The sequence below is a fragment of the Alexandromys fortis genome, unplaced genomic scaffold, assembly GCF_014885135.2.
Source record: "Alexandromys fortis isolate MF-2015 unplaced genomic scaffold, M_Fortis_MF-2015_v1.1 scaffold_12, whole genome shotgun sequence".
In the NCBI taxonomy this organism is placed as follows: Eukaryota; Metazoa; Chordata; class Mammalia; order Rodentia; family Cricetidae; genus Alexandromys; species Alexandromys fortis.
In genome coordinates, this window is record NW_026067937.1 from 14,793,424 (window position 1) to 14,819,371 (window position 25,948).

Consider the following 25,948-nt stretch of genomic DNA (forward strand, 5'->3'; position numbering starts at 1 on the left):
CTACATAGGGAATTCAAGGCCAGCCTGCTATGTGTGAGACTATCTCAAAAAGGGAGGGAGGGTGGGAGGAAGAAAGATAGATCCTATACATTTCCAGTGTTGCCTCCTCTGTGAAACATTCACAAAGGTTTTCAAACATTTAAGAAACTCCATCTGCTATCTTTTTTTTACATTTTACAAAACACATTTTATATATTGAAATTTGTTTGTGTGTCTTGGCTTCCATCAGATTATGAGCTTTCATTAACTATTTGTTTTAGATTTACTTATTTTATGTGTGTAGGTGTTTTGCCTACATGTATGTCTGTTGCACCACATGCATGCAATGCCCGTGGAAGCCTGAAGAGGTCATCAGAATCCCTGGGGTTACAAAGGCTTGTTAGTTAGCTGCCATGGAAGTTAGGAAGTTAGGAAGCAAACCCAGATGCTCTAGAGGAGCCCAAGTGTCCTTAACTGCGAGGCCATCGCCCCAGCTGTTAATATTCATTTTTACTTATTGTTTTATGTGTTAAGTGTTTGGCCCACATGAATTTATGAGCATCACATGCATGCCTGGTGCCCCTGGAGGTCAGAAAAGTACTCTGAATCTCTTTAAACTGGAGTTACAGAAGATTGTGGGCCACGTGGGTGCTGGGAACTGAACCTAGGTCCTCTGCAAAAGCACCAAGTACTCTCAACAGCTGCTCTAACTCTCCAGCCCCATCGTTTTTGTTTGTTTGTTCTTCCAGAGTCAGGGTCTTTCACTCCACAGCCCTAACTGTGTCCTTGAACTCTCTATGTAGATCAGACTGGACTTGAACTCATAGAGATCACCTGTCTGCTAATCAAGTGCTGGAATTAAAGGTCTGCCCCACAATGCCCAGCATACAGTTGGGTAATAAAAATAAATATATTTGGGGATTAAAAAAATAAATATATTTTTACTATTTTTTAATTACTTGTGTATGGATATGTGCACATACATGCAGATGCCCACAGAAGCCAAAAAGAATGTCAGATCCTCTGAGCCGGCGTAACAGATGGTTGTCATCCACTGGACATGGGTCTTAGAACTAAACTGAGATTTTCTGCATGAGCACTCTACCAGGCCTTCTCTTCAGTGCCCAGTCTTTCTACATGCCATGACCTGTGAAGTCGTACATTTGTTAAGTGAACATGGTATTTGTCTTATGTAGGTTGAATTAATATTTAGCAAGTAGGGTTGTTACAGTGGTAGGTATGTGTGATGATCTGAGTCTATTCCCAAAATCCACATGATACAGTGAGAGTACTGACCACCCCCACGGTATCGTTTCATCTCCAGGCACATGCATGCACACATGTGTACACATACACAAATAAATAAATAAAATGTCTAAAGTAGATACTAATACAAAATCTTTTCTCCTACTATTAAACATTTAAAAGCTCCTGTATAAAAGAAGCAAGTAAGTCATCAGGGAGACCACCACTGGTGGGATCGATTGTGTCTTTTCTGCTCACTGTGACCTTCACCCTTATTGATTTAGAGAAATAATCAGTTCTATTAGAAAGTATTAGACTTTAAGGAAACTAAATCTCCTTACCAACTCACAGGAATTAATCCTTAAACTGGACAGTGGCTTTGCTCATTTAGTCAAGATGACTCTTCTCTGGAGCCTGGCCATCTCGTGTCTTTTTTGGCACCATTACACCCACACAGTCCCCTGAACATCCTGAGGTCCTTGGGCTTACAGTCATCAGAAAGGACACTGAGTCATGCTAGAGTATTTCACCCATTTATAGAAATGGTCCCTGTTCCATTACAACTCTCTAGTATCTAGGATATTTATGACTACTACATTAATCACTGTTTTTCTCTAGGACAATTTAGAGTAAAACCCAACCACAATTTTGCACCATCTCTCTTTTGTATAACACATCATTGCCTGAGTCAGCAATCACCTACTCAGCATTTCTGTATCTTCAATTCCATGTTCTCCATGTGTTTCTATTCAGCCCCCTTGCTTAGGATGAGCCGTACTTACCCTGACTGGGGCAGGGAATTTCTCGAGCCCCTTCAGCGTCGTGCAGACTTACTAAGGCGGATTCCTTTTGTCTCTGATGATTCTGCTCAGTGTGAGGAGTGAACACTTTTAGGCACTCACTTTTCTTGGCCATGTGTCAATCACCTGGAGTTCTTTATCTTATCTTCTGGGTACCAATAACATGTCCACAAGAGAACAGTCCACATGTTTTTATCAGTAGGCTTTCTTTGCTGTGATTATCAGTTGTAACAAGTCCTCCTTTTTACCGCAAGCATATGATAGTGTGTTTTCATGGACACAGCCAAGCATAGACATTAAAGACATTTTGAGAAGTCTAGTTTTGGGGGAAATTTTAAAGAAATACAAGTAGTTAGGTCCTCTCTGGTGACTGTTAACTGTGATGGTAATTCTTGCCTTTTGGTGGCATTTTATAACTTACACAGGATTGTGCATCACTAACTTGTGAAACAGATATCCTTAAACCTACTGTATAGATAGCCAATTAGGGCTCAGGAAAGTTAGATAACTCCCTCAAATTCTCAGAAGGTGGCATATCTAAAATTATATTTAACCTCATGATGCATGTGGTCTCATTATTAGTGGACTTCAGAAATAGAGGTTTGATGGGTGAGAACATCATTTTTAGTTGGTAAGTCAGTCCTGATCAAAAATGTACATCCAGACACCTTATCCACCAACACACATTTCCCTAGAGAAGAAAGAACTTTACTCATGTGTCCTTTCTTAAAAATTTCACTTTGCTGAGAGTGAAGATGATGCCACTGGTTGACATTTTCAGATCACTGCTCAGTACCTGTTTCCCTGGTCCACAGGTCCTCAGTGGCAAGCCACCACTAGAGAAGGAAGATGTAGATGCTGTACAGAGACAGTGGTATTATGACCTACTTCCACCACCACTGGGCGTTAAAGCTTGAGCAGGTCACCTCCCTGAGCCAAGTCCTTAACACACAGGAGCACCTGTTAGTTGAAGGAGCCCTCATATTGGTACCAGAGCCCCCTAGGGAAGATTCCCATTGGCTTTCCTAGATTGTCCTCTGAGTTGTTGCTCCTGCTGTACTGACTCACACAGAAGAAGAAAGAGCACCACTGCTTTGTTTTTTGTTTTTGTTTCTCTGCTCAGAACACATCAAACCTCCCTGCCCACCTTGGTGTGAGTGCTTAACTCTAGGCCCTGCTTTCTGATTAGCATCCTGATGGTTTACACCAGTGCTTGTGACATAAGTCCCCAGCAGACCTTCAGCTTTGCAACCTGACTTACAATCAAGGAGGATACTGGAGCACCAGACAGTATTGCCCAGGACCCTAACTGGTTACATCCTAATTTGAAACCAAGTTAGTCTGTGTCCTGTGTTTGGTATCATTAAAAGTGAGTATTCTCCACTGCCCTTCGTGATTCTCACTTGGAATCCCAGTACTTGGAAAGCCAAGGCAAAAAGGATCAATGAGCTTGAGGCCAGTTCAGGATGTATAGCAAGCTCAAGGCCAGATTGGATGGCATGACAGAGCCTGGCTTCAAACAGACCATTTCAGTTCTGGTGCTCCATTGACTAGTGTTTCTATTACCAGACCATAGAGGGGGTGTTTTAAGTCAGACCTGAAGGTCTTGCCTTTAGGCTGTTTACTGTGCATGTACTTTTTGTTAATCTATTCACATCTTTCTAACCTTTGCTCCTTAAAATGCTCTCAAAGCTGCTCTTCTGACACTATAAATGCATTTCTTACCTCCCCACCTCCACCAAAAATAGATAATCACATTCTTTTATTCCCGTTCTGATGTTTCTTTCCCTCCCAATAGTGCCCCTAGCAGCAAGTCATCCACTGGTTCCGTGGCTACCCTGGGCATCTGGACCTCCCATCTCTACTTTGATGATCCATTTTATTGTTCATTGATTTAAACCCTTCTAACACTGAGCTGGAACACAGGCCTCCTCTTAGGAGGCCAGTGGTCTTGTTTCCTGTTACTGTCCTGCCCTCGTGGCGTGAAGGGGCTGCCTGCCCTCTCACTCTCCACATCAGTCCAATGTGCTCATTTCCTTCCAGTTCTTCGCTCCAGGTCTCACCATCCTTAAAATGCTCTCACTGAGAGTTTTCACAGCTTTCCTAGCAAAGTATTTGTTCAGCTGATTGTTTCTGAGTTGTGTGTCAGCTACCAATCTCAGCATTGTGTCACCAAGACTCTCTCTATTAGCATAGTCTCCTTTGGAATCTCTTACACTAAAGGCCTCAGACTTAAGCCTGAATGTCCATGTGTTTTTGAAACATTGAGAAATCACACTGAGCTGTTTTCATTTAAATTGGGGCACATATGATAATCTGCATTCTCAGCACCCCTACTCTCTGTGACTCTTGACAGAATCCCTAACATGACTGAAACCCACTGTGAACCCATGTGACCCTCACTGTGGGTGCTCGTGTTCTCTCCGGCGTCACAATATTTATCCTCCATTTCCCATATGAAAATAGTGCCTGCTAAAGGAGATGAAGGGAAACTGGAGGCGTGGGTGTCAGTCTCTGTTTCAGTTTATATCACACCATCTGCCCCACGGGCTGCAAGCCTAGAGTTACTCCTGCTGCTTCCAGCGTTATTTAAAATCTGAGATTCCGCCACAGTCCAGACCTGTCACCATACAAAAAGGCTGTATTTCCAGCTCTATCGGACATTTGTGCACGACAGTGCTCTACCTGGGCAGTGTCTGCAGATCACTGCTTCTTTCCATTCTAGTCTAGTCTCTAAGCTCCTGGGTTATGATATCCCAGCCCTCGTCACACTGCTCTGCACCAGCAGACATGTTTATATGAGCTATCTGATAACTGCATTAAATCCTAACTCTCTCCTAACTCGACTTCTGTAGACAGTATTCCATTTTTATACTCAGGTTGGAAGCTGACATCCACTCATAGAAGCCTACTATTTCACATGAGACTTAAAAACCATCTTTAAGCTCACCCTATTTTTCTTCCAAAGTTCTCTTTGCAGTCCCAAAGTCAACTTCCTCTGTTTCATGAAATGCCTTTCTAGTCCCATTTTTGTCCATTCTTGTCCCTTGCAACCCACACCTTCACCACTGACTCAGTACTCCGAGACCTGGGCTGTCATCATCCTCACAGCCTTCACATACTTTATTATTATTCTACCTAAAGAACAAGGGATCCCTTCTGTAGGAACCCCTTTTCTAGACTCCACCAGAAAATATTAATGTCACAGCTTCTCTCTGAATTGCCTTTGCTGATTGCCTATCCACATGCTTTGTGCAAGTAGTAGCACTTTCGAATGTCTTCCTTATTCCTGCATACATATCTACTTTGTTCCATAAGTACCTGAGCCAATGCACATAGGCTTTTTAGAAAGTTTCCCCCAGACTGTTTCTCTGTCTAAACCCTGCTGCAACTCTACCTTTTCTCTGGGAAGCACTGTGTGATTGCATTCAGATAATTTTGTCTTATAAAAAATTTTAATTGTTCCAAACATATATAGCTTTGTGTTTCAAAGTTTGTTATTGTTATATTTAATTTTCCAGCGTCAAAATCTTCATGTGTTTTTTGCTCCCATCAAAATAGTTTATGGCAGAGATAGATACATACATAGGAAAAGCTAAATAAACAAACACTGGTTTCCCTCACCCACAACGTATAGCCCATTTGTGAACCACCCATCAGAGGAGTAAATATAAACAGTGTATATGTTTAGTGTTCCCTAAGAACTGCTGTCACCCTGGCTCAAACACCCTCTGGAGTGGCTCACTGTATACTAGCCGCAAAAGCCTAAAGCAATTCCAGGGCCTTTCTTCGCTCGAATACTCGCTTCCATTATGAAATGCGCTCTCTCTCTCTCTCTCTCTCTCTCTCTCTCTCTCTCTCTCTCTCTGATAAGTTTAAGTTATGTATTTGTATAATACTAAGTGTGTCCATATACATGTGGACTGAAGCAGTGGGAAGTAATAACCTTGAAAACTTAGACATTTTGCAGGTAAACAGCATGGATGCTTTCACATAACAGCCAGTAATGAAAGAAAGAGTTCCTAGCCCCAGCATGTGTCCTAGTTGGGGTTTCCATTGCTGTGATAAGCGCTGTAACCAAAAGCAAAGCTTATTTTACATTACAATTCACAGTCCATCATGAAGGGAAGTCAACACAGGAACCTGATGCCAAGAACTGAAGTAGAAGCCAAGGAGAAGATCTGCTTACTGGCTTGCTCTCCATGGCTTGCTCAGCCTGCCTTCTTAGGGGTGGCACCAACCCACACTGAGTTAGCTGGGCCCTCCCACATCAATTCCTAATCAAGAAAATATCCCACACACTTGCCTTTAGGCTAATCTGATAAAGGCATTTTCTTAACCAGGGTTCCTAGAAAACTAGCTTTTGTTAAGTTTACAAAAAAAAAAAATCAACTAACAGAGCCTCCTTATGCAATCAGACTAAAGGTTGAAAAGTAGTTGGTAGTCTCCCTTTGGCCAAAGCCACATTTTGTAAACACATATGTTTTCATGCATGAAATTTATCAAAGACTCTGTCTTATTTCAGAATGGGGAAAATGAATCATTTGGGAACCATAGGAGGAGAAAGAAAAAGAACCTGAAAATCAGAAAACAAACAAGTAGCAACAACTCTGACAACTTAGTCAGATGCCAGACAGCTCTTCCATGGACATTGCTTTGAGGATTCCCAGTGGCAACTCTCTGTAGCTGTTTTCCTGGCTAATATGAAGCTTAATTTTATGTTGCTTGCCATTCAGCTGGGTTGAGCTGCAGGCTTTTGTTATGTGACCACCTGACAAAGGAGACCATGAGTTTAGTCTCCAGCTGTCTGCAGGCATGGCAAGACAGCAACAGTGGGACCTCAAGCACGTCAGAGATGAGATTGCTCTGTGCTCCCGTCTCTTCCACAGCTACTGGGGTCTTCTTGTGCGGGCCCAGGGTTGGACATTAGGAATATAACAAGCTAGACCCTAAACTTAATCCTTGTTGGCTGCATTTATACTCCTGGCCATGAGCTAGACAACAACCAGCTGCTTTTGTTTCAGTGTCCTGAAGAAGGGGCTTTGGCAAACCCACATCCTTTTCTCAAAGTACAGACCATAATCATAAAAAAATGTAGAAAGCAGCAGTTGACATAGGAAATCTAAGAGGAAGTTACTTAAGTGACAGCAGTAAGGTTTGTAGTCACATGGTCATAAATAGAACCTCCAGATTTCTCAAGGAAGAAGCACAGCTTGACCTCAGGCTCGCCCATGTTGCACACTAGAAACTGGAAGGAGGGCAGAGGTGCCAGCAAAACAGAGGGCGACACCACTGGCCTTGTGCAAAGTTGTTTTCAGCTGTGGTCGTCACTCTCGCTCGTCCCCACCCCCAGAGACGACTAACATGCCTTCTGTGGCTAAAGATCTGGTCATATATACGTGAGAGTCCTGACACTGGCCTGTTAACACGATGTCCTTAATCTCTGAAAAAGCTAGGATTGCCAGCTGAAGGAATAATAGAACTGGAAAAGGCTGCCAAGCCAATGTTCTCAGGCTAACCAGTGGGGACATGCTATAAAAGGAAGCATTTTGCTCTTTGTTTTTGTACCTTATCCACTTCTGGAAAGGATAAGACATGACATTTATGAAAAACACAATATAAGGTCTGGTGATTAATTCAAAATAAAGAGCAAAGACTGAGTAGTCAGCAATTTAGCAAAGGAAAATATGCTAAGAAACTCAGAATAATCATTTCTGAGCATCCTCATAGTCTAAGCATGGGATGGAACTTAAAGGTTGCAAGTTTCTTAGGAAAATAAGACAAACATGCCAGATTCTTGAGAGAAAATTTTTGCTAGCAAATTCCACTGAAAGCCACTGTAGGAGCCCTTAAATACTTGAGCAACATAAGTACCCGTTTTAAAGAAATTAAGCTAGCATATGGCTATTTTATAATATCCATTATTGAAAATGGCCTTCGTGTAGAATTAGAGTAGTTTTTACTAAATCATTGTTCAGACAACTAAGCAAGCAATGTGGACTGGACACATAACTGTTTCATGGTAACTGAATAAAATTTAAAAGGCCTACACGTTAAATAAATAAGAGTAAACATCATCTTTGCCTTCTATGTTTTATATAGAGATCAAGTGATCTTTCAAAACTAATCATGGGAACCACAGCTGTCCTGTCGCTAGTGACACCATCTCTGCCTGCCTGCCTGCCGTTTCTGCCATTGCTTTCCGGCAGGGTTTGGCAAAGGCTAAATGGCAGAAATGGTGCTCTGATGTGATATCTGAAGATGCTGAGTGGTATTCTATAAGAATTATAGCTAAGCTGCTAAGCAGAGCCAAGATGTCCGTAGAAACAAGGTTTGAGTCACTTGGAACTTGAGTAAACGCTATGAAATTATTGACAATATGAACCCTTGAATTGCAGGCACTGTGGTTGAGGAGAGCAATGGTTCTGACGAGGTGGAGAAGTCAGATGAAACAAAGATGTCAGAAGAGATACTGGCTTTGGTGGATGAGTTTCAGCAGGCCTGGCCCCTAGAAGGCCTTGGGGGAACACTGGAAATGAAGGGTCGGCGTCTGGACCTGCAGGGCATACGGGTACTGAAGAAAGGCCCCCAGGATGGAGTAGCCAAGAGCTCTTGTTATGGTGACTGCAGAAGTGAAGATGATGAAGCAACAGAATGGGTAAGAATTTGCCAGCTCGGAACCGAGGAGAAGGCCCAGTCAGGCAAGAGCAAGAACCTCGGTTCAGTCCCCAAGGCCGCAAACCAAGCATAGTGCCACGTGCTTGTCGTGCCAGCACTGGGGCGGCAAAGGCAGGAGAATCTCTCTGGCTTGCTGGCCAGCCAGCCTAGCCTTATCGGGAACCCCACGAAGACCCCATCTCAGAAACAAAATAAACAGCTCCTGAAAGTGTATACTTCAAGTTGTCCTCTGACCTCCATACCCATGCATACCAGTGTGTTCATAAACACACATACGTGTACATGAAGAGCTCACCATCTCAGTCCTCATGGAATAGACCCAGCTCTTTGGGGAACTCCTAATGGGAAAGTGTGAAGGTTTTGGGTACATGCTCTACTGGACTCCACATTCCAGGACACTCTTCACACCAGACTTTTCCAGGAAGCGTTTCATTTGTATAAACATTGCTGATGTCTGGGAAGGGAGAGGAATGGGAGGGGTATAAAGCCCCTCAAAGCCACAGACTTGGGGCAGATGCGGTGCTTCTCTTAGTGTCTATGTGCTTGTAAGGACCAGGTTACTTTGTACATTTCACTACCAAGTTTTCATTAGATCTTTAAAATTAAACTTAGCCAGATGCAGCACACACCTGTAATCTCGGTACTCGGTAAACTGAAGCAGGAGGATGTTTTTAATTGGAAGCTAGGGCATGTGTCAGTGTATAGAAGCACTGTCTGTTCCAGTGCACTCATGAACCCTCTGGAGTGCTCACAGCCACTGGAGCACAAATGTCTTCTCCCAGCATTCCCGCAGGGAGAAGGAAGCAGAGGTAGGAGCATCCCTGAAGCTCTCAGGCCAGCTAGCCTGTGACGAGACCCACACAAACATAAATGAGCACACACATGTACTCACATCTCACACAGAGAGATTTTTAATTGATCCATAATAATTATTCATATTTATGGTAAAATGTATATATAAACACTTATTTTTATCTCCAGTGTCTGTTTCCACACATGTACACAGTGTGAATGTGCAGCAACCAAACTGGGTAATTAGTGTATGCATCCAGGTTATTTTTTGAGCAGAATATTCTTTGAAAATTTCATATGTATATATATTTTTATTGTATTTACCCCCTCTAACTACTCTAAGACCCAGAACTCTCAACCTCTTTTTTTCCCCCTAGTAACCTACCCAGTCCCATTTGAGTACACATAGAAAAATGAGTATGGGACCATCCACTGGAGTGTTCAGCCCATGTGGTGCCTTACCCTTACCCCTGACTCTTAGTCTTTCTGCGCTCTCTTTCTCAGCTGTCCTGAGCCTGTGAGGAGGGGTAAGATATAGCTGCCCCACTGTGGATGAACACTCTGTGTCTTGGCCAGTTCTGAGTTAACCACCATTCACTACACAAAGAAACTTCTCTGCTGCAGTCTCAGAACTACACTATCAATGAGTATATAGGTACAGATTTCAAAGGCATGTTGATACTGTGTCCATTTAGCACAATAGTAATGGGTTCAGCCCACCCTACCCCCAGGAACCAGGCATTCATTCCCTCCAATGGAGCAGATCTTAAGCCCAGTAAGGTAGCAATTGGTTACCCCATCGTATCCATGACAATATTGTACCCATGAACATATCTTGCCATGCAGGTTGTTACTCTTCACAGCTGAATAAAGTCATCAGTGACTTTTTTCCTCTAATAGCCTGCATTGTCCTTTTTGGTGCTAGGAAAGGTACCCAGTGAGGAGGAAGCTTTCCGGTCAGTATCAACTTGATTTTCCATGTCCTCTGACCAAAGTGTGTGGTGTCTTCAGAAGTAGAATCTTATCAAGTTCTGGTGCACTGGGGTATCCTTAAAACCACTGAAATATATAGTGAGAGACAGATTCACTCTTTGGTCTCAATTTTTTTTCTAACGTTTTTGATTTCCAGATCACATTCCAGGTCAAACGTGTAAAGAAACCTAAAGGGGATCATAAAAAACCTCCTGGGAAAAAAGTAGAGTCCAATCAGGTGGAAAGTGGACAGCGTTACCAAGCAAACTTAGAGATCACTGGCCCGAAGGTAGCATCTCCGGGACCCCAAGGTAAGTGAGGATGTGTCAGATCTCAGTTCTCCTTTCAAGCCACTGTCTCTCTCACAAGGAATGTGTTCTGTGACTTAGAGCAGTTCAGATGAGATGATAAAAGGACCATATCAGAAATTCTTTGATTTTTAAGCATTAACTATTTGGGTTAAAGGCCACTGTCATACACTCAGGTGACTCTTTTCTCCCCCAGTAGTTAAATGGTGGTGATAGAATTCTTCTTTTAAAAACATCATATTCCCTTTTAAAGGAATATTTTTACTATCTTAGACTGAAATTCAATTCATTAAAATCTGTCTTATTTATCTGGTTAAATGTGCTGACTAAAGCAGAGGGCAATAGTAGAATATATAGAGTAGAATATATTATCCAAGCCCAGGGTGCACCTTAGTAAGATATGTCCAGTCAGTAGCAACTATGGGAGAGTAAATATAGACAACTGAGACTTGTGCTTGCCACATTGTCTCTAAATAAAAATTAGCAGAGCAACCCTGCAGTTAGTTTGGCTAGATGAGTCAGAGGAATTTAGAACGTACCAATTATTCTTCTTCTGTTAACACACTCTAGGAAAGTTGCCTTGTAGTCACCAAAGACATGTAGACAGAGATGTTGATTACAGGGGGCTCCTTATAGTAACAGCTGATAAGCAGCCTAAATATTGCATGTCTGTGGCATCTGCTGTACACCAGAGAAACACAACACAGCAAATGAGTAAAGACAGTTTATGAATGGCATAAGGATGTTTCCAATTTGAGAGTTAAACACACTGTGTTTTGTCAACTGGTATTTTTTCATATTTCAATGTCTCTGATACATGAGATGCTTATCACAATATGTATAGTTGTATGTGTATATCACTGACTATATGTAATAGTTGGCAGGATTTTTCTGTCATAAATTGTCTGAAGTAGTCCATCCCGTGGAGTTGATGGCCTCTTAGATCAACTGCACTTGGCCTATCAAGCAAGTGTGTTGACACGCATGTAGAAGCAGGTGACCAGAGCCCTGCAGATGTTCTCTGTGGGTCCCAAGAAAACTGTAGACCATTTGTAGTTTCTTCTCTGTGGCCTGTTCCATTTTACAGACATTTTCTAATGATCCTGTATTACTTTAAAGAAACCCTCTTACAAAGGGAATTTTAAGGCTGATATGGCTGAGATTATATGAGAACATCTGGGCGGGTGTGTGCTTACTTACTTGCTTGCTTGCTTGTGGTGCTTGGGGATTGAAGTGAGGACCTTGCTCGTATTAGATAGCTCCACTACTTCGGAGCTACACTATGGTCCCACTTAAGCAGTTTCAAATGATCTCAGCTTGGTAGGTTCTAGTGGAACATTGAAGTTACTTGCAAATCATGAAGGTACGTACTATTCTTAAAAGAGAATGCAGGATGGAGAGGGTGCAAAAATACTACAGGGGGTTAGTAGCCCAGTTTAAATCAGTATGGATTCTGTCCACTGCCAGCTAATAGCCTTCCGGTAAATCATGTCCAAGTTTTAAAGCAAATTATTGAACAAATGTCTGTAAACCTGTGGGGAGGAGTGGAGATCATAGTGAGCCATAGTAGATACACTAACTGCTAATAATAACATTGAACTCATTTCATTTCCTTTTTTGGCTAGGGCTTCTAAACTGGAAGACCAGGGAAGTGCCATAGACATAATGTAACTGGATTTCAGCAAGGCATTTAACATCCTCTTATGATATCCTTGTGAACAAGATGGAGAGATGTGGGCTCGAAGTTTCCCACTGCCTACAAGATAAAGTGCAGACTTCCTAGTGTGGCATTCAAGACCCTTTATAAACCAGCCTCTCTCCACCCTTCAACGCTACCTATGAAACAGCCATGCTCTTATTTTATCTATGCCTTTGTAAATGCTGTCCCCTCTGCCTTTATGCCCTTGTGCCACCTCTGTGGCGCTCACCCTTAAACTTTAAAGTCAAATGCCATTCTTCCCTTGCTACCTTCAGACAGAATTAGTTGCTCTTTCATTTGTGCAACTCTTGGGTTCCTTCTCAGGCACTGCGCTTCCTCACTAGCCTGTGAGCTGCAGAACAGGCTGCCTCTTCATATGTGTACCCCTGTGTTACACAGTTCCCAGACCCTTATAATAGGTGCTCAATAAATATTTTTCAAGTGAATTTCTTAAATACAAAAAGAAAATGAGCTTTATTGTGAAATGTATTCTTTATTTAAAGTTAATTTGAAATTCTTCCAAACTGTTCTTTTTTGCTTTATTAAAATCTGAATCTAAAATTCCTGCCTGAACTTCAAATGTTTTCTCTTGCTGGTAAACACCTACAGTGTAAAAAGTGCTAAGTAGAATTAAGGTTTTCCGTCCTGCTGCCCCCATCAGAAGCCCATCAGATAAGACTTGGTTTTGCTCATTCTCGGGGCATGATGTAAAGTGAATGACTCAGGCTAAAAAGGTGGTGACTTTACTAGCACAGGAACTGGACTCATGTGTGTTAGAGTCAAGTAACCTGTGTCTAGGTTCCAGCTCTGTCCCCCCACCCCCCAGCCAGAGAACTGTGGCTGCTTCCTCCTGTGAGTTGTAAGGAACAAAGTCTAGTGAGGTTAAGAGTTGCAAACATAGACTTCAGCTTCTGAACACACACAAAAATACTTGTGGAATAAATTATGACCTTACACTGTCGTAGATCTCATCCTGACACTTTTCTTTGTAGCAGTGAGTCTACCCAGGGCAGTTTTGCACCCATAGAACATTTGGCAGTGTGTGACGATATTTCCTGGGAAGGCTGTGCTACTGAATTCTCATGGGTTGATAGGTGCTGCTAAAATGGCCTCCAGTGCACTACAGTATCCTTACAACAAAGCATCCAGCCCACATTGCCACAGTGCCAGGGCTAGATGCCAACTCTAAAGATACCTGTTTCCATTAAGTCAAAGTTATCCTCATAAAAATCCAAACCCAGAAGGGTAAAAATTAAACGTGATAAGATTGTTAGTGTCTAAGAGGATCTTAATTCGTACTTCATGTTGACCAACTTCAAGTACAACAAAGGAGACAAGTTTTATTTCATTTTCTTTGAGAAGACTTTATTCAGAGAGGATTTTTATTTCCGTTGCCATGAATAATAAAATTTTAATTAGATCTGTTTGTCATTGGTGCCCATTCTAAAGACAAGAACTAAAACATGCCAGTTTGGGTTGTGTCATCAATAGGGAAAACGGCATTCCTTTGTACTGTGTCCATTCATGACATCCTTTCCTTCCAGGAAAAAAGCGTGACTACCAGAGTTTGGGATGGCCCAGTCCAGATGAATGCCTCAAACTTCGCTGGGTAGAGCTAACTGCCATTGTGAGCACCTGGCTGGCAGTTTCTTCAAAAAACATTGAGTGAGTATCTTTGATGTTCATGGAATTTCCTTACCCACGAACCACAGCCATGAACCACAGGGTGATGTCGTCTGTGTCAATGGTAGCTGGCAGAGCCATCTCTCCAGCACTGTGGTCAACAGAGAATGACCATTACTACCTGCCCACAGCCTAGATGTGCTCAGTCCATGCAAAGAGCAGTGGGTGAACCGCAGGCCGTCTTCATCCGCACTTTGCAAGCTCCAGAAGTCTCGTGTAGCACAGGTCACATTGAAGACCAGATCCTTCTCTCTAGGAATACAGAGCCCACTGCACAGATGTGCATGTTCAGGGGAAGTGGGGCAAATGGAGATGTCCCAGCACCTGTGAAGAGACAGCAAACAAGGGGACTTGTGCAGATTTCCTGTCCTGAGGTGTTGCTGCACCCTAAATCTGTTCCCCTTCTTGTTTCTCAGTCAGGGTGACTGCTCCTAGAACTTCCTTCACCACAGATGGCGATGAGCCCTCCCAAATTTGTATCTCCAGGCCAGACCACTCTTCAGAGCCCCAGACTTATTTATAGCCACCATCTCAAGAAAACACTTTTCTTACGCAGCAATCCATCGTTTTAAAAAAAAAATTAATTTTGTTTCTCCATTTCACATTTTTTAACGATTCATTTTTATTTCTTAATAATGTATATGTATGGATATGTACATGTGTGAATGAAGGTGGCCATGCAGTTCAGACAACAGCATAGAGTCCCGTGGAGTGGAGGTTGCAGGAGCTTGTGAGCCACTTGGTGTGAGCAGCTGGTGTGTGCTCCTAACCAGTGAGTGCTGGTGAAGGCTGCTGGAGGTTGCTTGTTCTTCCCAGCTGCCTGGCTGCTTAGACCCGAAATAACCACACAGAAACTGTATTCATTAAATCACTGCTTGGCTTATTAGCTCTAGCTTCTTATTAGCTAACTCTTACATATTAATTTAACTCATTTATGTTCATCTGTGTACCACAAGGCTATGGCTTACCGGGCAAAATTTCCAGCATCTGTCTCCAGTGGCTCCATGGCTTCTCACTGCTCTCTGCCTCCTTTCTCCCAACATTCATTTTAGTTTTCCCCGCCTAGCTCTGTTCTTTTGCCCTGTCACGGGCCAAGACAGTTTCTTTATTCATTAACCAATAAAAGCAACACATTAATAGAAGACCTTTCCACACCAAGTGAGCCATCTCTACAGCTCCTCCATTTCATATTTTTCAGAAATAAATTCAGCCATGTGCAAGCCAGAAACCTGGCTATCATTCTTATAATTATTTCCCTTCATCCCTCAAGCCTTGTCTATTACCAATTCTTACTATTTTTACTTCCCGATAACTTTTCAGAATTGCTTTTCTGCCTCCACACTGCTCTTCCAGAGTGTCTCTGCTGCCACACAGGTGCATGCAGTCACCTCATTAGGCCTCTTGCCTGGCAATCTCTGTCCCTACTGAGAGTTCTTCTTGCTCTGCCCATGCCCCTCAGTCATAGGCTTCACACCAAGGCTTTTTGAGCTCTGCTGTCTCAGGAAAGCTGTCGTAACCACCCTCCTCATGGTACAGAGGAGATAAATACCCTCTCGGGCACATTTTCATTATTGCATGTCTTATAACTTGTCATAGCTGTAATCCTACCCTTCTAAGACATGAGTAACATAACACCTGGGACTGCTTGTGTTTGCTTAATTGCTGTACTCGTGGTATCTGATATACAACAGGTTTGAGATAAATAATCATGGGGCAATAAATGTTTCCCAAATGTAAGTTAAAATTTTTAAATTTAAGTTGCAAAGTAAAATTTGTTAGTGCCAAATTACCATATGTAGAGCATATGATTGTATATTCAAGAGCATGTTCTTCTTTTCTGGAAGGCCAGAGTTCAGTTTCCAGCATCCATGTTGATGGTTTACAGCCACCTGTAACTCCAGCTCCAGGGATATCTGTGCCCTCTGGTCACCTGCACACGTGCACCTACCCCTCCCCCATGTATATATACATAATTTAAAATTATAATTTAAAAAATAACTTCTTGAGGTCATGAAGTGAAATACTTGTTTTGATACCAAATACAATGAGTGTCCATCTGGTTCTGCATAAAATTTACTGTCTCATAAATGACTTTTTCTTTGAGCATATGTGTGCTTATGCAAATTAAGGAAAAGCAGGCTGGAGGAACCATTGTGTGTCTTACTCTGTTTCCTAAAAGGAACACCCACTAATTTCAAGCCCTCCCTGGTGAGGGAGTGCCATATACAATTAGATCCGCTGATTGTTAGAGCTGTCTCTACCTACTTGGATTTTCTGATGTGGTCATCTTCATTTTCCAGCATCACAGAGCACATAGACTTTGCCACACCTATACAGCAGCCAGCAATGGAACCGCTGTGCAATGGCAATCTCCCCACGAGCATGCATACCCTCGACCACTTACATGGAGTGTCCAACAGAGCCAGCCTGCACTACACGGGTGAGAGCCAGCTAACAGAGGTGAGTACTCAGCCTTGTTCGAGCTGTTGAAATGTTAGCCTCACAGTTTTGATGTGGCCAGGGCTCTTTTTGCTCACTCGCTCTTTCTTTCTGGCGTTCATTCTTTCTACCTATCTATCTGTCTCTCTCTCTATCTATCTATCTATCTATTTATCTATCTATCTCTCTATCTATCTATCTATTTATCTATCTATCTATCTGTCTCTATCTATCTATCTATTTATCTATCTGTCTCTCTATCTATCTATTTATCTATCTATCTATCTGTCTATCTATCTATTTATCTATCTATCTATCTCTATATCTATCTATCTGTCTCTCTATCTATCTATTTATCTATCTATCTATCTGTCTCTCTATCTAACTATCTATTTATCTATCTATCTATCTATTTATCTATCTATTTATCTATCTATCTATTTATCTATCTGTCTCTCTATCTATCTATTTATCTATCTATCTATCTGTCTATCTATCTATCTATTTATCTATCTATCTATCTCTATATCTATCTATCTGTCTCTCTATCTATTTATCTATCTATCTATCTGTCTCTCTATCTATCTATCTATCTGTCTATCTATCTTTCTTTCTTTCTGTCGTTTGTTCGTTCTTTCTTTTTTAAATTATGTATATATACATGGGGGAGAGGTATGTGCACGTGTCTTTTTTCTTTTCTTCCTTCCTTTTTTGGCCCTGAATTGTGTGGCTTTTGGCTGAGCCCAATTCCTTTCAGTCCGTAGGACGGAGCTGTGATGACTGTTTTATGTGTCTATAACTTTTATTACGTGGGAGAGGGCCATGGGCTGTCAGTCACCTGAAGAGTGTCTTTCAGACTGGCTCCGAGCAGATGCACAGCAGGGTCCCAGAAAAGTATTCTGATGTTATGCTCCACCACCCATCTCAGAAGCACCAGCAGCATCCACATCTGGTCTCATTTTAGCCCTGTCACCTGCTATCTCCTTCTGTTTCAGGTACTGCAGAATCTCGGCAAAGACCAGTATCCACAGCAGTCACTTGAACAGATCGGCACCCGAATCGCCAAGGTGTTGGAAAAAGTAAGTCTCCCAAGTGGCTAGTAGATTGTTGGACTACTAAGACTTCTTAGTTGGTTCCCACATGTCTCTTGCCTCTTTTATCTGTGACTAGCAAGACCAGAGGCCCAGGGTGAAGTATCCCCACTCACCTGTCTCGTTCACTTTCATAGCTTCTCCATCACCACTTTCCCTCTCTTCCACCCGTGTGCCCCATCAGCAGTGTCTCCTTTCCTCTGCCTGGGTGGAGAGATGCTGTTGGGAGCTCGGGGACCTGGCGCAGGAAGTGAGGCCGAGCACACTACTGACAGGAAATACCTTGTACAGTAGCTTTTTCCCTGCAGTCCTGAAGCACATTTGCAGTCCTGCTTCCCTGCAGCTCAGAGAAGGTGGCTCAAATCTCTGATCTGAAGAGATGACTTTTCTACCTTAAGAAGAAGTTATATTTTTAATTTGATTACTTTGTAGCTAAGAATCTCTCTGGTGCTGTCTGATATTGAAGAGGTTATTTATAACAGTGATTAAGAAAAGCAAGTCACTTGAGTGTAGATATGACAGATGTAGCAACAACTGCCTTCCTTTGCGTATCACACATGGGAATTGTCCATTTGTAGTGAAAGTGGGGCATGGATGTGATCTACAGACCCAAATGTAAAGAGTAATAAGTAAAAATTGCAAAAGTGCTGGAGATCAACATAGAAGGCACATGGGAAGTGGAGGCAGAAGGCAGACTCAGATAGTCATTTCCCAATATGTTCACAGAAGTAAGTCCTCTACCTGACAGGAAGGTAGACAGACTCAGGGCCGCCACACAGGAGTGCCAGTGACCCAGACTCAGGGCCACCACACAGGGGCAGCAAGGCCCAGCAGAAACCATGCAGCAGAGTGATCCTGCAGGGGTCAAAAACATGGTTTAGTCTAGCCTTCTTGGCATGAATCTAAAAAATAACATGAAACACCTGACTATGAATCAAGATCACAGAGCAAAACTAAAAATGCAGGGAGAGATTAGCAAAGGGTGTGAAAACAGGATTCTCACCCTGAATGCTAGTTCAGAAGAGATGGTGATAGATTGGGGAAAAAGGGAGGTGCAGGAAGGAAAAAATATGAAAGAGATAATCAAAAAGAATAGAAGAAAACATGACAGGATAAAATTAAATAAGACTTAGCAAGTTCTCATTTTTCTGTAAAACATGTCTAATTAAAATGGCATGTTGTATGACAAAGAAACTGATTCAAAAGAGTTAGCAATGATACTTATTCAAGCTATTCTGTATTAATAAACAAGAGAGAATCCTTGTCACTTATCTCCTGACACAGCAGTTCAGTCTCCAGGAGAAATTGCCCCACTTCAGAACAACTCCATCCTGCACAGGAGAAGATGCTCTGAGTTACTATTGGTCCTACACAAAGCAGGTATCCACAGATCTTTGTATTCATTTAGAGACACTCACAAGTGTGAGTGTGAGCTCACTGAAGACAGGACTAGAGTCTGCTGGTCTAGAGGACGAGGAGGAGCCCAGAGCCCATGCTGGGGTCTGGAGGGCAATAAGGAGCCCACAGCTGGTGGAACTGAGCCTTGGACTCCCACTGTGAACCAGCAAGTCTAGAAGAACAGGTTAGCTAGGCTTGGGAGAGCTGGAGAATGAGATTGCTGGCAAAGGGGGGAAGGGAGGGGGAGTTGAAGGATAAGCAATGGCATATCCAAAAGAATTCCAAGTGAAAGAAATTATTTCCAGATGAAGACAAGAGAAGACAGAACACAAACAGGATCATTCTTTTCATCAAAAGGAGGCAGAGCTGCAGGTGGAGAACCACAGGCTTGTGAGCATTCTGAGCTACATAGTGAGGTCAAGGCCAACATGGACTAGACAGTAAGCCCTTGTTTCAAAAATACAAACCAGAAGCACCACCCCAATACAGAAAATGCCAAAAAAAATTTTTAAAAATAAGAAATAAAGTAAAAGTTAAAAAGCTAGCTATAAAAGAAAGAAAAAGACCCATTACCCATTAAATAGGAGTCCTAAAGAAATGAACCAAAGCAAATATTAAAATTATAATTTATAAAAACATTCCTAAAAGAAAAAAAGTTTGAAACTGTATTTTGAAAAGGCAAATCCGCTAGGCCAGCCAGAGCTTATGTAGAAAGATCCTGTCTCAGTAAGTAAATAAACTACATAGAAAGAGCCTGTCTAATAAATAAATATAATTAATAGAATAAAATAATAATAAAAGCTAAAATAAAAAACTCCCATCTACTTTTGGAGTTTAAGATAGCCAATTCTAAAATATATTCTATTAGCATTATATTTTTAATTACTAGTTTCTCTCTCTTTTGTGTGTTTGTGTGTGTGTGTATTTTGAGTTCAGACATGTACACCATACCTATGTAGATGTTAGCAGCAACTTTCTTTAGGAATTGACTCCTGCCACCTTGTGGGGTCTTGGGGTCAAACTTAGGTATTCAGTCCTGTGCACAGTGCCTCTTTCTACTGAGCCATCTCACCTATCTCTAAAAGTATTCAGAATAGACTCGTGTTGCTGGGTTTTCAACAAAGACTCAATTCCAAAAGAATAAAATGTTTAGGGAAAAAACTATGAGCCTTGAGTTGAGGATGAATATAAACTCCACATGCAAATGGTGATGAGCTTGCAGAGACTGTTGCTCCCGTGTACCCCGCCTGATAGATTGTGCTCTGGACAACCTCGATGACCATAGCAGCACTGGTAGAAGAGCCTAGTGTCAAGCATGGTGTCTGCCTGCACAGCTAAGATGCTCTATGGAGACCCTGCCATCCTCTGAAAATACAGTTATGCTACACTGTCAAAAAATAGACTGGATAGGGGCATATATAAAAGGTAAGATCAGTGTACTGATTAATTAATTTGAAGATCTTATGCTTATATAGAAGAAGAAAGGAATGTGAAGAAAAATAAGAAGCCATCACAGTGCTGCATAAAGAAAGTGGCAAGCCCAGAATTCTGTGCCAGCGTAAGCACCCTTCAGAAGCTGAAGAAAAATGAAGATGTGTTCAGTTATCAAAAACTGAGGGACTTCACTAGTATATCTAAACTGAAATAAAATGTAAAGGGAGATCTGTATAAAAATATCTCAGGTAGGAATATGATATGCAAGAAATGAACACCAAAAGTTAAGATGGAAATGCACAATGAATATTCAAAACAATGACTGTAGTACCTGAGCAACTCACTCTTGTAACCATATAAAATACACAACAGCAGTTCCATAGGGACTGAGTGGGGTTCAGAGTACCACAGCTTAACTGGTGTCAATCAGAGTGTAAGAGTAGTGATTTACATGTTTTTAAAATGTATGTTTTAAATCATAAGCTAACTACCCAAATTATTTTAAGATACATTTTCGTAGAAAGAAAATGCAATAGCATAAAAGTATCTGATTAAATTCAAGGAAGTCAAGAAAGGTAAGAACACAGAAAGCATCAAACATAATAATACAGACACAGATGAGTCGGGAGGTGGGTACAAAGATAGACATGTAAGTCACATGTGCATCGGCTTTTAAAACCAGCCATGTGTTACTTAGAAGAGACACTTTAAATATTTGAATATGAAAAGTTGAAAGTACAGGAAAATGACATCATACAAAGTGACAAAAAAGAATTAGGTATCACTGAATACTTATATCAAGGAGACATTGAGATAAAAAGCAGTAATGAAGTTTAAGTGGTATTTCATAAAAATAAAGGAATCTATAGTAAACTGGACCATAACCCCCAAAAGATGTGTATGTCTGAATTCCAGAGTCTATGAAAGTTACCTTAGATTAGAGGAGGTATTGGCAGGTAAGATTTTCAGAACTGAGAGATGGAAAGGTTTTCCTAGTTTATATAGGAAGACTTCATGCACCCACAGGTGGTCTTCCAGGAGGGAGGATAGAGGAGCCTGTGCTACCATGACTACAGGGACATAAGTAGAAGTGATATGATCCCCAAAGAGTGCTGACCACCACCAGAGACCACAGGAGGCAGGAGATGATCCTCCCCTCAGTCCTGTGTGGGGAGCTCAGCCTTGCTGATCACGGATTCGCAGTAATACTGATCTAGGATTCTTGTCCCCAGTACTGTGCAAATAACATATTTCTGTTTCATTAAATTACTAAGCTTGAGTCAATTTGGTACAGCCATAGGAATCTAACCAATTCAATATAGATGAGCCCTATTAACTGTATCTAATTCACATAGCTCCAAAATATATACCGTGACTTACCTTTAAAAAAAAAGTAGACGTACTTCTCATCTAGGTAAATTTTAATACACGTTACATAATAACTGTAAAATGAGCAGGAAAATGAACAGTTGTACACTTGACCCAGGTGACCGAGGTGCAGAGCAATCTGTCTAGCAGTGACAGGGCCATGTTCTTCTCAAGTGCATAAGAAAGAGGGTCATGTATTGATTGAACAGAAAGCAAAAAAAGAAGCTTCAGCATCTACAGCATTCTGAAGTTTGAAATCACTTAGGATATTAGGGCTAAACTAAAATACGTAAAAATATTTAAAATGGGGGGCTTTCATATAGATATGAAGAAATTGTAAACTTATAAAAAATTTCTAAAACTGAGGGAAAATATAAAACAATGTTGAAAGATATAACAAATGGAAAAATACAGCCATAGTCCCGAGTGTAAAGTCCTAAAGCCTAAGAACGTTCATTCTTCCTAAGTTAATTCATGATTCTAGCACTAACGATAAAAGTGCTGTGTTTTCCCCAGCAGCAGAAAGACTAATTGTAAGTTTATCCATAAAAGTGAACAATGAAGAATTACCAGGCAGACTGTGAAAAAGAACAGTTGGAGAAGAGGAGGATTTAACCTCATATTAAACATACATGGAGTCCTTAATTAAAACTGTTTAATGGTGGTGCATGAATACGCAGACCGATGAGAAAGGACAGAAAGCTAATTGCATGTGGCAGCTTAGCATATAAAAACACCCCCTCCCCAGTGCAGAGAAATACATGTTTTATGCTGGGTAGGAAAAATGTAAAAATTAAATGCATTCCTTAGATAAATATTAAGTGGATCAGAGACTTAAACTCATCTAAAAACAGATCTCATGTAAGTACAAATAGAATGTAGGGTCTTTGTGTGGCCTGAATGTGGCAAACATTTCCAGATTGACTCAGAATTTGCATGCAGTATGAGAAGAGGTTAACAAATTCACATGAACACTGTAAACAAAGTGGACGGGTATAGTTTCAACTGACACTAGAGGGAAAGCGTTTTCAAACTTCATTTCTAAGGCGCTCCTAAAAGGAAGAAAAGTCGGTATCTCTTGGCTTTGCATAAATGTAACAGAAGAAAGGGTTAATGAAGGAGCAGGGAAAATGATGGAGATATTCAGAAGGGTCAGAAACCATAAAGTATTCCATTTTAACTGCTGTACAGGAGGGTGGTGAGTCAGACAAACCCACAGGCTCGGGAGCCCTCTGGCCAGAGAGAGAAACTGGTGCTCTCTGGGAGAAGAGTGGGTTCCTGGTCTCAGCACTCTCAACAGTTCTCTGGCAAACTCTGAACAACAAAGCACAAGGACAGGAAGCTAAGACAGAATCCATGAGAAAGTTTGAGATGATCTTGCCAACTGTGGAGGCAAGAATTTGAGCTTTCAATCACCAGTGAAGTCAGGGGCTTCTGATAAATATCCCAGGATTTCATTTGAACCATCTGAAGATTTGTGCCTTTAAGAAGGACCCAATCAGAGAGGAGCTTTTGCACTGTGGTATAGAAGCCAAAACTCAGCTCCCAGTGATTAAGTTAAGCAGGCCAGCTCTCACACACCATGTGAGAAGACAGAAGTTCTCTGTAAGAAGATAACCTTGGGTCAGCACAGGCCTCCAAGCCTGATGGCCTGAGTTTGACCCCCCCACCAGGTCCCACATGGTAGACGGAGAGAACCAAGACCTTCAAGCTGCTTTCTGACCTCCACGCGAGTGTTGCAGCATATGTGCATGCATACAGACACATTAATTAAATCGCGAACAAATGAATGGATGAATAAATGCGAAGAAAATGATATTTTCAAGTATGAACATTAAATCTTATAATAAAATTTGTCATTTGAAAAAAGATCAACTCATCTGGAGCTTCTGTGGTACAAAGGTCAGCCCCTCCACTAAATCAAACTAGCTGTCCATGGGAAAGGAGAGACTGTGGGACATAGACCTGCAGATGATCTAGGCTCTGGAGTTAAGACAAGGACTTTAAAAATCTCAGTAATCAGTATGCGCAAGAAGACAGAAGGAAAGTAGAATAGGATTGGAAAAAATTCTCTATAGAGAATTGGAATCTGTGAGAAAAAAAATTAAATGGACTTTTGGGGACTGAGAATCATAAAAACTGAAACTAAGAATTTACTGCATGGTCATAAAATGAAACCAAACAATGGAAGCCCAGAAGTCAGGTGACAAATGGCTTGAAGGAGATGGTAATCCACATGGAGAAAGCTGAAGCTCAACTCTTCCATATAGCTGGACTCAGAGTGGCTCAAAGGCCAAAACTACATGATTCTTGGGAGAATCCATGGAACGCTGATGCTGGGCTTGGCAAAGGGTTCTTGGTTGTGACACCAGGAGCACAGGAGTCAGAAGAATAAAAGAGAGACCAGGCTCCACCATGACTAAAAGATTTCGGTGTGTCACTGGCATGGGAAGCAGGCTGTGAAATGAGAGGCAATACTGTCAAATCATCCATCTGATAGCGTAATGTCCAAAGCATATCAAAAAGTTCTACCATTTGATGTGGGAAGTCCTTCTGTGTATGTGTTGCTTTTTATTGGTTAATGAATAAAGAAGCTGCTTTTGGCCAATGGCTTAACAGAATATAGCCAGGCTGGAAGAGATATATACAGAGAGAGTAGGCAGAGTCAAGGAGAAACCTTGTAGCCCCACAGAGACAGGTGCCGGAGGGAACCTTGCCAGTAAGCCACAGCCATTTGGTGATACACAGATTAATAGAAATGTGTTAAATTAAGATGTAAAAGTGATCCCATAAGAAGTTAGCACTAATAGGCCAAGCAGTGATTTAATTAACACAGTTTTTGTGTGGTTATTTCGGGGCTGAGCAGCCAGGAACAAACAAGTAGCCTTCCTACAACACCATTCAATAATAAATACTAAAAATTCAACCTAAAAATGTGCACAGGGTTTAAGTAACCATATCTGAAGTGTTAGAAAAGTATTGTACATTACCAGTCAGAGAAAGGCAAACTCTAACCAAAGCGTGTAGTTGATTTTTTATTTCCTCTTTGGGGGCCCACCACCCAGCTTTCAAATAAATGCAGAGACTTATTTGTACTTATGAATGGTCTGGCCTTTATTTGGCTTGTTTTTAGCCAGCTTTTCTAACTTAAATTATCCTGTTTCTCTTTAACAGGTTTGCCTCTGGGCTTTTGCCTTCTTTATTCTATATATCTTTCTTTCCTTCTTACTCTGTGGTTGGCTGGGTGGCTGGTGGCTGGTAACTGGCTCCTGGCATCCTCCTCTCCTTCTTTTCTCACTTCTCCCTGATCTTTTGAGTCTAGAGTTCTCCTTCTATTTATTCCCTCTGCCTGGCAGCCCTGCCTGTCCCTCTCCTACCTAGATATTGGCTGTTCAGCTCTTTATTAGACCAATCATGTTTTAATCAGGCAAAGTAAGACAGCTTGACAGAATTAAATAAATGCAACATAAAAAAAATGCAACAGTTTTTGCATCAGATATTCCAAAGCACAAACAAATGCAACACATCTTAAACTAATATTCCACAATAGAAGCGGCCCCACATCCTTTAGGAAAAATGATAAAAATGAAATGTTAGTAAGGATGAAGAAGAATTGTAAAAAATGCAGGTGGTATGAACATAAAATCTTCCTGTTGCTGCAGGGGGCGGGGGGGTGTATCATAGGTCTTCTTAAGGTAGACGTGGCCAGAGAACCAGCAACTTCACTTCTTGGTACATATTGAAAGCATCATTTCAAGGAAATACTTGTGCACTCATGTTTGACTGTTCTCTTCTATGTAGCCAAATAGTAGGATCAGTATAAATGCCCGTCAAAGATGAGTGGACAAAGGAAATGTATATAAATACGATGAGTCAGCCGTTAAAAAGGAAGGGATTTCTGCCACATTCTATGACGTATGTAAATCTCAAGAAGTTTTGCTACCTAAGCCTGCTATAAAAAGTCAAATCCAGAATGTTTTCACTTAAGTATCAGAGCACTCACACTCATAGCAGACAGTGCAATACAGTGATGGTTGCCTGCCAGAGACCGGGGTGGGGAGC

General features: G+C 41.5%; 1 protein-coding gene across 2 annotated transcripts in view; it reads left to right on the forward strand.

Annotated features, from left to right (window-relative positions):
• Ttc17 (tetratricopeptide repeat domain 17) overlaps positions 1-25,948 on the forward strand; it is a 115,664-nt gene that overhangs the window by 69,640 nt on the left and 20,076 nt on the right. The window contains exons 18-22 of one of the 2 annotated variants that reach the window (XM_050147050.1): positions 8,423-8,682; positions 10,624-10,777; positions 14,018-14,138; positions 16,457-16,616; positions 17,591-17,674. In XM_050147050.1, coding sequence (XP_050003007.1) covers positions 8,423-8,682; positions 10,624-10,777; positions 14,018-14,138; positions 16,457-16,616; positions 17,591-17,674 — 779 coding nt within the window. Of the gene's footprint in view, positions 1-8,422; positions 8,683-10,623; positions 10,778-12,399; positions 12,983-14,017; positions 14,139-16,456; positions 16,617-17,590; positions 17,675-25,948 lie in introns of those variants that run through there. The other variant, XM_050147051.1, reaches the window with a different exon arrangement.